At 43.7% G+C, this 11826-nt stretch overlaps 1 protein-coding gene and 1 long non-coding RNA gene across 5 annotated transcripts in view; both read right to left on the bottom strand.

Annotated features, from left to right (window-relative positions):
- Positions 1-432: 432 nt before the first annotated feature.
- LOC114097241 (uncharacterized) lies at positions 433-2665 on the bottom strand. Its single transcript, XR_003583562.3, has 2 exons — positions 1358-2665; positions 433-624 (listed from the first exon to the last, which is right to left on the bottom strand). It is a non-coding gene; the product is annotated as an uncharacterized lncRNA (long non-coding RNA).
- Positions 2666-2757: 92 nt separating this feature from the next.
- Znf346 (zinc finger protein 346) overlaps positions 2758-11826 on the bottom strand; it is a 49326-nt gene continuing 40257 nt past the window's right edge. For 3 of the 4 annotated variants that reach the window (XM_027941117.3, XM_027941119.3, XM_071612169.1), the window contains 2 exons: positions 5670-5763; positions 2758-2998 (listed from right to left, as the gene is read on the bottom strand). In XM_027941117.3, the coding sequence (XP_027796918.2) occupies positions 2911-2998; positions 5670-5763 (182 nt within the window). In that variant the 3' untranslated portion in view covers positions 2758-2910. Of the gene's footprint in view, positions 2999-5669; positions 5764-11826 lie in introns of those variants that run through there. The other variant, XR_003583561.2, reaches the window with a different exon arrangement.

The following is an 11826-nucleotide window of genomic DNA, read 5'->3' as shown; positions in this document are numbered from 1 at the left end:
GAAGGATTCTGAACCACAAATCTAGAAGTGGATTCTACTTCCCATTTAGCTACTTCTTAGAGGTAAGATCTTGGCAAAATCACTATTATAACTCATTGAGACTTGTTCCTTCTCTAAATGAAATATAATTATCTAACTCAAGAAGTATTTATGGCTGGGTGTGGTGGCACATACTTGTAATCCCAGAGGTTCAGGAGGCTGAGGCAGGAGGATCAAGAGTTAAAAGCCAGCCCTAGCAACTTATTGAGGCCTTATGTGGATATGACTCAGTGGTTAAATGCCCCTGGGTTCAATCCTGGTACCCCTCCCACCCCTGTTAAAAAAAAGAGAGTTATGTAGATCAAATGCTAGTTTCCCAACTTCTCCAGCTTTTTCATACTCGTGCTGAGTTATTTTTTGCATCCTTGGGTATTACCACAACACTCAGTACAATCTTGTCACAATGCTCTTTAATAGAGTTCACCTCTGGTGTCCCCACACCAATGCTGGTTGCACAGTTGGCAGGGATTCCTGAATCCAGACAAAGAGGTCCCACAGGTCAAGGGTTTATGGTAGGGCAGTCCATTCCACCCCTTCGCCCTTCACTTCCCTGCCTGGAAACCTCCTGGACATTGCAGAAGAGCTCTGGGGAAGAGAGGAAGACACAGCTCAGTGATAGAGTGCTTGTCTAGTGTGTGCAAGATCCTGAATTCGATCCCTGGTAAAACACGCAGCCCCCATGGACCTCTAGGGGGACACTACTGAGGCAGTCTGAGGTTGAACATCTACGCTGGGGATATGTAGAGCCTTTCACAGCTGGCCAGGAGCAGGTGCCTAGGGACTTTTTGCTGAGTGAATAATAGGAATTAGGGGTGCTTGGTTCTGGTTGTCTGCAACAAAGGTTGGACAAAAGGTTCCTGAGGCCATGACACTCTTTCACTCCCCCCCACGCCCCACTATTTCTGGGTCACAGAAAAGGTCCTTCTAAGAACCACCAAGCCTGTAGTCCCAATGGAACAAAACTATCACTGGGTAAGAGCTAAGCAAGAAAAGGCTATCTCTCCTTATACACTCTTGTTCATTCATTCAACCAAACACTCATGACCTGGCACCCTGAACATGAGAGCAATGGAGAAGAACTTCAGAGAGCCTTGTGGGACAAAACCACCCAAAATCCTCCAAAGACCTCCAGGAAGCCCTATGTGAAGGGGGAGGTAGATGAGTAGATGAAATTTGGGGCACGAGGGAGACTTTTAGTGGTCCAAGCAATCTGGATATCTGTCTCTGTCCCAATCCTAAGATCAGACTGAGGACCCTGGGGGTCTGAGTGTGGGGGAACAGGGGTTAAGACACACTTATCAGGTGTAGTAGCACATACCTGTAATCCCAGTGACTCTGGAGGCTGAGGCAGAAGGATCTCAAGTTCAAGGCCAGACTCAGCAATGTAGCAAGGCCTTAAGTAACTTAGCAAGGATCTGTCTCAAGAGATAAAGTGATAAAGGGCCTCTGGGTTCAACCCCCCAACCCTGACTCCCCGCCAAAAAAAAAAAAAAAAGATGGATACGCTAGATCCAATAGCAACATGTCCCCAAACCCCAGGTCTGTTAAGTTGTATTCTGGCTCAAAGAAGAGATTCTTTATTTGAATGATTCAGTGACCAAGAGAGCATAAGCACACATACACACATACTCACGCACAATATGCAAAGGCATTTCACAGGTAGGGGATAGGAAGTGAGAGAGGGGGCCACAAAAGCAGCTGGAGGCTTCTTTAACCCAGTGAAGAGGGGCCTCAGATGGAGACACTCCCTGGAATTCTTGTTCGAAAGCTATAAGAAAAAATGCACTCCTAGTGAAGTCCCAGGCCACAAATCACAGCAGAGTTAGAGAAATCTGGGTTTGAGGCCTGGAAAAATCTGTAGATTTTCCTCACTGTAGAAACCTGTATCAGCTCCCCATTTCTTTCCCTGGAGACCTATGACTCCCTGGTACTCAAGGATCTCCCCACGGGTAAGGGAAGGATAGCACCACAGCCGCCTGGTGTGGGATGGTCCGCTATAGGGGAAACAGGCTCCACAGGGCCATAGGGCAGCAGTGAACTTATCAGCTGGCTGGCATGAGGCAGTTTGCCTTTCAAAGCACAGAATCCTCAAGGAAGGTGGCAGGTGGGGACTTTCCCACATGACCGAGTGTTGGAGCACCTCTGATGGGAGGTGAAGGTCCTCATTGGAGCTTTCCATGGTCCCACTGGGTACAGAGGCCTCCTCCGGCTTCAGCTTGTCATCAGCTGCTACAAATCCTTAGCACCATTCAGGAACTGTGGAAATGGGCAGGAGGGACAGCAAGGCTTTGCTGGGACTGTGTCAGTGCTCCAGGAAGGAGATGTCACACTTGGCAGAAACCTGTATAGTTGGCCAGCATCTGACTCAAGGCTCAAGAGAGCCTGCACATTTTGCAGAGAGGGGGAGTATCACATTGGCTCTAAGCTCGCATGTGGTGTCCATTTCCATCTACTGTCTCCTGCCCTGGCAAATCTGCATGAAGACTACAGGAGACATCTGGAGCTGAGGGACAACTCTGTTTTTTAGCTGTAAGAACTGACCCCAAACTGATCTTTAGAGAAAAAGCAGGTGCTGGGGCCACAGGACGTGAGGCCCAGTAGGGCTGAGGAAGGGGAAAAGCCATCCTCCAATCTACCACCCAAGTCGTCTCAAGACCCCTGCTTCCCCGTCATGACCAACAGGACCCATACCACAGGGTGGAGCGGGTGCAGGTTTGCCTGGACCTATCAGAGGCTGTCTGTGGCCCAATTCTTCCTCTGGGCTACTTATTCTCCTACTGTAAGAAAGGAGGAAGAGGGAGCCAGGAGCTGACCACAGTCATAGGAAGCTGGCTCAGGACTGGTCCAGTGTGGAGTGCTAGATAGAAACCTCTAGTCTTCTAAGGTGCTTGAGTCTTTCTGAGTGGATTGCCTTTGTACTGGAATCTGGCCCAAGGGTGATACCATTGTTTTTGGTGACCTGAAATGAGAACCAACAAAGCACAGGGTCAGTGCGTGGCATCCTGTTAATGAGGTGTCAAGTCCCTTATTCTAATGGTAGCATGGCTCTTCAAGTACCTGGGAAGAGGAAGCAGGGCGGCTTTCCTCTTGTAACAAGGTCTGCTGCATGCAGGACAGGATGGATGGTGCACACTTTCCATTATCCTATTTCATTCTCATGGTAATTCTGAATCCCCATTTTACATATAAGTAAACTAAAGTTCAGAAAATTTAAAGGGCTGGCCCAAAGTAAGTTTTTTAGTGGTAGATTCAGGTCTGCAGCCCATGCCCTTCCACTATACCAAACCATTTACTCTGCCTACTTGGCCTGGATACTTACCCTACCAACCTTATTCCACACCATTCTCCCCCTCACATTCAGTCAAATGTGGCTCTCCTGTCACTCTCTAACCCATTTTCTAGGGACATAGTACCACTTGATATTGCCTCACTTTTTTATGGATTTGTTTAGGATCTGTTTCTATTTCTAGAGGGAGGAACCAAAGTATCAGGGACAACACTGGTCTTGGTGCCTATTGTATCCCCAGTCTCTAAAACAGAGCCCAGCACATAATAGGTGTTGAGTAAATATTTGTTGAATAAATCAAAGTCTACCTTTAATAGATACAACTTATTGGCACTAGCACTTCACATATTTCTTCCTTTTTTTGCGTACTGGGGATTGAACTCAGGGGCACTTGACTACTGAGCCAGCCCTATTTTGTATTTTATTTAAAGACAGGGTCTGAGTTGCTTAGTGCCTTGCTTTTTGCTGAAGCTGGCTTTGAACTTGCAATCCTCCTGTCTCAGTCTCCCGAGGTGCGGGGATTACAAGTGTGTGCCACCATGCCTGGCCACTTCACATATTTCTAATCCTCACCCAGACAGTAATGTGAGGCTGGTGAGTTCCACTTGGTAGTGGCAGAGCAAAACAAATGGGGTTTGCAGTTAAATAAGTATGAATCCTTGGTCTAATTCCAAGTATCTATGTGATCTTGGGCAAATCACTTAAGGTAAGTGATATTTGGCTTCCTCTGGTTGAAAATGAAGGGGATGTCCTACTTTTGAGCTGTTGAGAATTTAATGAGATGCAAGTGTTTATTTGTTCAACACATTAGAGCTTTAAACTTGCAGAAGAAATAGAGACTCAGAGAGGTTTATTGACTTGCCCAAGGCCACTCAGCTGAGAAGTTTAGGAACAGAACTATAAAACCATAATTTTCAAGTGTGAGTAGCTTCAGGACAAGCCTCTGGCTGGCTCTAGGTTGTTTACTGAAACTACCACTAGTCAAACTGCAAGATATGCTGAAACGCTATTTGAGTGCCAGGCTAGGATGCTGCGGCTTGTCTCAAGTCTGTATCTAAGATAAGTCCCAAGAGTTCTCCAAATTAAAGATTCACCTACAGATAAGGAGGAAGATCTGTTATAGTGTGGGAGAGGAAATTCTGGGCAGAGTAGAGGACCAAAGATATTTTTTATTCCAACACTCTGTATTCTTCTACCTTTAATTCATTTGGCTCAGTGAGCAATGCACAATCAACACCAAAGTCAAAGCAATCATTTCAGCAGATTTTCTGGCCTGGCACTCAATTTCCTCTTGTATAAAATGGGGATTATGATGACCATTTGAGAAGGTTATGTTATAGCACATTGTTTACACTATACATTTCCCTTTAGAGGGGGAGGGACAGAAGCACACTGGCATTCCTGACTAGGACCTGTCCTCTTCATATCACATGGTACCATGACCTCCCCCTCAGCGTCATGTGCTGGGAGGAACACAATGTGAATCAGACAGGCTTTAGTTTGAATCACGGCCCTGACTCACCACATCACTTTGAATGTCGGTTGCCTATATCTGTAAAATGAGAGTAATAACTCCTTCCTTCCAAGGTTGTTATGAGGATAACATGAGAGAATTTGCTTTGCATATGTCCCACAACAGAACAGGGGTTCAATGAATGTTATTCACGTTCAAGATGATCATCACTATGTTCACCTGTTCAACCCATTTATCACAATTTTTTTGAGGGGTGGGGAGGTGGAGCTGGGAGTAGAACCCAGAACCTTACATTTGCTAGTCAAGTACTCTACCACTACATCCCTAGCCCCACTCACCACAATTTTTATTGATTGTTCATTTGCTTAGTTTGTCTCCTCCCATTAGAATGTAAGGTCATAAGAACAGGTACTGAGTCTGTTTTGGGGCAACCATTTGGGTATTCAATAAATACTTGGTCACCTAGTGAAAGAATCTAGTCCTATCTGGTAATAACCTATAGAGGGAGCTCCTGCTGCAGAATTGATGGTGTAAAGACAAGGGTCTTCAGGCTAGTTGGGGGGAAAAAAATCACACTTCTCTGTAGTGGGTTGTTACAGATCAGGAAAAGGGTACTCTTAGGGGACCACAACAGAAATCATCTATGATTCTCTACAAAATCCTTCAGCCTAGCTGGTCCAAAGACTAGGGAGAAGCTGATGAAAGAAGAAGTTGATGGAAGAAGAGACACTTTTTCCTGTTAACTGATTTGTCTTATGTTGACTGAGATTACCAGAGTTCTGCTTAAACCTGGGACTACCTGGCTTTGTTCTGATTTAAAAAGCCTGGGCTCCTGCTTCAGACCTTTGAATTTCAAAGATGGTTACTCACTGGTTCTTGTGTTTGAAGCCGCTGACGTGAGCTTGGTACTGTTCTATGGAGTTCAGCACTATCTTACACGTCTTGCAGGGGTAGCCCTTCCCAGCTGAAACACACATCAAAATCAAGATATTTAGTTATCCAATAAGAAGTGACTGGGGACTGTTGCTTTTTGGAGGGAGTGCAAATGCCCTTCTGAGGACTGATGGGTTGGGGGTGAACAGAGTGGCCCAGATGAGAAACCCAGAGGCCACAGTGTGGAGGAGGTAGCCTGGGTGCCTATGTGCTCTCTATAGAACCTTATTTTCCTACGTTGCCAGCGCCAGCAAAAAGCCCACCTCAGGTGTGGTCGTGCACGCCTGTGATCACAGTGCCTCGAGAGGCTGAGGCAGGAGGATTACAAGTTCAGAGCCAGTCTTAGCAACTCAGGGATGTGCTAAGCAACTCAGTGAGACCCTGACTCTAAATACAATACAAAGTAGGACTGGGGATGTAGTTGAGTGCTCCTGAGTTCAATCCCCGGTATCAAAAAAAAAAAAAAAAAAAAAAAGCCCACCTAGACTGTCTGTTGAGTAAATAAAAGAATGACAGAACAAGGAGGTGACATTTGGTGTTAACTATTTTTCCTACCTTGACTGTGCTAAGTGGCCTTTTTAAGTATGCCCTTCACCGTGGACCTCCGGGAAGGTGCCACTTTCCTTGAGCTTGCAATAACAGTAATTAATGAGCATATCTGTTATGAAAACCCATCTGTCTTTTTACCTTGGGACTCACAGATACCCTGTCTCCCTATCAGGGCTGCTCCAGTACAGTTAGGCCTCCATATGGCCTAACAGTAAATGAGGAGCCGAGATATTACTTGACTCCTGGTTCTATCTTTATGTGATTTGGCTAAATCCCTTCCTTTCTCTAATCCTTAGCTTTTCTCAACTGCAAACCAATTGCATTACAATTCATAATCCTGGTGCTTACAATAAAATAGCTACTCTTTACCAAATGCCTGACATAGGCATGCATTTTATATAATGTTTACTTTGCATAATGATCCTGTAAGAATTATAACTGTGGGCTGGGGATGTGGCTCAAGCGGTAGTGCGCTCGCCTGGCATGAGTGCGGCCCGGGTTTGATCATCAGCACCACATACAAACAAAGATGTTGTGTCTACTGAAAACTAAAAAATAAATATTAAAAAAAGAATTATAACTGTTACTTTATTTATTTATTTTATGGTACTATGTATTGAGTCCAGGGTTGCTTTACCACTAAGCTGTTTTCGGGCTACTAGTTCCGTGCTCTCCAGCAGCCACAGTCAGAAAGTGCTGGAGGAGACCCAGGGCCTCCCCAGTCCTTTTAATTTTTAATTTTGAGACAAGTCATAGAAGTGGCCTTGAACTTGTGATCCTCCTGCCTCAGTCTCCCAATCTGCTGGGATTATAGGCATGTGCCACTGTGCTTGACATAACCATCATTTTGTAGATGGCAAAATTAAGGCAGAGTCACATGCCCAGGAGCACAGAGTTAGTTAGTGGCAAACACAGGCTTGGTTGATTACAAAGGTTTACTGATTCTAGAATGCCAGGTGCTAACTGTTGTAAGACAAGCAGCTGTACACACAACTTGAAGGCCCCTGTGGCTCTGATACCATCTGCTACCTTGAAGTCTCACAGCTTTGAGGTGAGGTCACCTAGGTTCAAATCTCAGTTCTACCATTTGTTACCTGTGGGACTACAGGCCAGTTACCTAACCCCTCTGAGATTTGTTTTCCTCATGCATACATAAGAGAGGTTCCTCTAAGACTCAGGTTCCTGACCTATAAAATGGGGTGGATATTAGTACCAACTATATGAGGTTATTATGATAATTTAAATAAAATTGTCTGGGCTGGGTTGTGGCTCAGTGGTAGAGTGCATGCCTAGCATGTGTGAGGCATTAGGTTTGATTCTCAGCACAGCATATAAATAAATAAATAAAATAAAGGTTCATCAACATCTAAATAAAAGTATCTGGCACATAGTGCTCAATAAATCTGAGCTTCCCCCTGCCTTTTGGTATTGGGGATTGAACCCAGGTATGCTTTTCCTCTGAGCTATCCCCAGCTCTTTTTATTTTATTTTTCGGTACTGGCAATTGAAGTCAGAGGCACTCAACCACTAAGCCATATCCTCAGCTCTATTTCGTATTTTATTTAGAGACAGGGTCTTATTGAGTGGCTAGTGTCTCGCTTTTTGCTGAGGCTGGCTTTGAACTTGCAATCCTGCTGCCTCAGCCTCCTGAGATACTGGGATTACAGGTGTGCACCACTGTACCTGGCTTGTTTTTTGAGACAGGGTCTCATTAAGTTGCTAAGGCTGGCCTTGAACTTGTGATCCTTCTGCCTCAGCCTTCTGAGTCATTGGGATTACAGGTGTGTGCCACCATGCCAGCGCCAAATGTACGCTTTTGTCACTGTTACTGTTTTATGGGCTCTGTGAGTCATGCTGGCAAACAGGGAGAGGCAGAAGGTATCATTTTTTTTTTTTTTTAGTTGTAGATGGACACAATATCTTTATTTATTTTTATGTGGCACTGAGGATGGAACCCAGTGCCTTACACATGCTAGGCAAGCGCTCCACCACTGAGCCACAACCCCAGCCCCCAGAGAGTATTTTTGAAAAGATTTCCATGGCAGCTGCAGCTCTTGACAACATAGACAATGTCCTTTACTCTAGCAGTTAACCAATGTTCCTAGTTACATTTGTTTCCTTTATATCTTCAAGCATACCTGGAAGACATATCCCTTTAAAGTATGCAAAGGAGAAAACAATTGCAATAAGAATTTAAGTCCTTTCTAGACATTTAAGGTCAGTATCATGGTTTACCATTTTCAAGGAAAACACAATATAAGGGACTAGCAGAACCACTCTTCTCTCAAGGTCAGGGGTGGGACCTGGGAGTGGTGTGGGGTTGACAACCACCACTGGTGCACAGATTACAAAGCTCACTCTCTTTCTTTCTTTCTTTTTTTTTTTTTTTCTTCTTCAGAGCCAGGAATAGAACCTAGGGCCTCATGCATGCTGGGAAAGTGCTCTTGACCATTTAGCTACAATCTCAGTTCACAAAGCCTACTACCTGTTAAACATCAGACACCATGCTAGAAGTTTGTGTATTTATGTCTTTGGGTTTATATACCCTGCAAGTGAGATGGTTATTTCCATTTTCCAGAGTAAGAAGCATTCTTAGAGAAGTTTAGGGGTTTATGTGGAGTCAGAGCAGAAGTTGCCCTCTGCAAAGCCCCTCTGGACTCTCCTGTGTTCCCTTGGAGGAACAAGATCTCAACACACTATTTGCTTATCTGTAAGCTACATTCAAATTATTATTTGGGGCAACTGTAGAATTTATTAGAACTTCTAAAACAAGATTTGCCCAGTATATACATCAAGTGAATTTCCAGTTGCTTGTTTTACATGTCCAATATTCTGGTTTACCTGTATGATTTTATGAAGTATAAGTTGCTAGAGTAACTTTTTTTTTTTTTTTTTTTGGTACCAGGGATTGGACTCACTGAGCTACATCCCCTTTTGTTTTTTATTTTGAGACAGAGTCTGGCTAAGTTGTTTAGGGACTTGCTAAATTGCTGAGGCTGGCTTGCAACTTGTGATCCTCTTGCCTCAGCCTCCTGAGCTCCTGGGATTGCAGGTGTGAACCACCATGCCTGGCTCTAGAGCTGATTTTTTTTTTTTTTTTTGGTGGTGCTGGAGATTGAACCCAAGGCCTTGTGAATGCTAGGCAGGCACTCTACCAACTGGGCTATATCCCCAGCCCTAGAGCTGATTTTTAAACATACGGTTTATTTAGAAAAGACTGTAGCAGAAGAATGTCACTTGTCTTAAGTCGATGGAAGTCTTTCTCCCATCCTACTTCCTTCTCTACTATTACCCTTTTTTTTTTTAAGTTGTAGTCGGACACAATACCTTTATTTATTTATTTATTTTTATGCGGTGCTGAGGATTGAACCGGGGCCTCGCACATGTTAGGTGAGCGCTGTACCGCTGAGCCACAACCCCAGCCCTCTACTGTTACCTTTATTTTCTCTTGCCCTTTACTAACATGCCTCTTGAAAGAGCTGTCTATACTTTTCTGTACTTGTTTCTCCATTTCATTGTCTCTCAACCACTTTGTCACCTACCATTACATACAAAGACATGAATAGTCTTTCTGAGGCCAATAGTGGCTTCCGTGTATCTTAATTTAATGGACAAAATGAATACTTATTAGGCCTCCTCATATCTGACAGAACTAGCAATTGCTCCCTTCTTCAAATTCTCTCAGCTTTGGCTTTTGACATTTGAATTTTCTCCTCTGGTTGTTCCTTCTCAGCATCTTTTTCCATCTTCCCCCTCCCCTCCAGTACTGGGGATGATACCCCCGGCCTTGTGCACACTAGACAAAAGCTCTGCACTGAGCTACATTCCCAGCTGTGCTACCTTCTGTTGAACCTACCATTTAATACTGGCATCCCAGAGGGCTCCATCCTCTTTTTCTTTCTTTCTTTCATTTTCTTCTTTATTATTATGATTTTATTATGATTGAACTTGAAGTCACATGAGCACTAACAAGCTAACACTCCCCCACTTAGCTACCCCCCAGCCCTTTTAATGTTGAGAATTGAACTCAGGGCCCGATGCATTCTAGGCAAGCCCTCTACCTTTGAGCTACATTCCCAGCCCTTTTTATTTTGAGACAGGGTCTCACTAAGTTGCCCAAGATGGCCTCAAACTTGTGATCCTCCTGTCTTAGCCTCTTAAGTAGCTGGGATTACAGGTGTATACTACAGCACTTGGTAATCTAAATCATTTTGTGTGTGTGTGTGTATGTGTGTGTGGTGCTGGGAATTGAACCCAGGGCTTTGTGTATGTGAGGCAAGCACTCTACCAACTGAGCTATATCCCCAGCCCTCTAAACCATTTTTAAGTGTACAGTTTTGTGGTGTCAAGAACACTCACACTGTTGTACAAGTATCTCTAAAACTCTTTCATCTTGCAAAACTGAAGCTCTACACCCATTAAACAACTCCCCACTTTCCTTTGCCCCCTGCCCCCACCATTCTATATACTTTCGTTCCCATGAGTCTGATTACTCTAGATGCCTCACTTAAGTGAAATCATACAATATTTGTCCTTTTGTGACTGACTTATTTCATTTAGCATACTGTCTTCAAGGTTCCTCCATGTTGTCGTCAGAATTTCCAAAGGGCTCAATCTTAGATCCTCAGTTAGATCTCTCTCTAAACTCTGTAAAGACCTGGGGTACATGCCTGTAATTCCAGCCACTTGGGTGGGAGGCTGAGGCAGGAGGATCATAATTTTGAGAATAGCCTCAACAACTTATTGAGACCCTGTTTTAATATAAAAATCTTAAAAAGGGTTGGGGATGTGTCTTGGTGATAGAGGGCCTCTGGTCAATCTCTTGTACCGAAACAAAAGCAAACACCAAAACAAAACATAAAAACAAAGGAAAAAAAAAAAAACTCAAAATGAAACAAAACAAAACCTCTATAAGGGATTTCATTTATTCCCCTGACTTGTAATTATTATTAGGCTAAAAATGACATTACCGATAGTTTCTAACCTACAGAAACAGTGACTTCATGTGGCTCAACCTAACATAATGAGAAGAGAGACTTTTCTTTCTTTCTCTATCCTTTGAGATCCAGAACTGTATGTCCAACTGCCTCTTCAGTATCTGTGATGTCTCATAGGCCTCTTAAGCTCAAGTTGACAAAACATAGTAATGGATCTAATATCTTAAGATTACATCTGGGCACCACCCTTCTTACTTTCCTTCAACTCCCATTGGCAATTTTACTTTCTTTTTTATTTTATTTATTTTTTTTAAGAGAGAGAGAGAGAGAGAGAGAATTTTCAATATTTATTTTTTAGTTTTCGGCAGACACAACATCTTTATTTGTATGTGGTGCTGAGGATCGAACCCGGGCCGCATGCATGCCAGGAGAACGCGCTACCGCTTGATCCACATCCCTAGCCCAGCAATTTTACTTTCTATGCACCTCTTGAATCTATTTACTTCTGTCCACTCGTCCATTGCTACTATAGTCCAAGCTCCCATCTTCTCTAATATGAACTTCTACTAGGTTTTGGTATTAGAGAGAGATCCATGATTGTCACTTAT

Source organism: Marmota flaviventris, chromosome 5, assembly GCF_047511675.1.
Source record: "Marmota flaviventris isolate mMarFla1 chromosome 5, mMarFla1.hap1, whole genome shotgun sequence".
NCBI lineage: Eukaryota > Metazoa > Chordata > Mammalia > Rodentia > Sciuridae > Marmota > Marmota flaviventris.
Note: the sequence above shows the minus strand (reverse complement) of the source record. Positions and strands in the feature narration are given on the sequence as shown.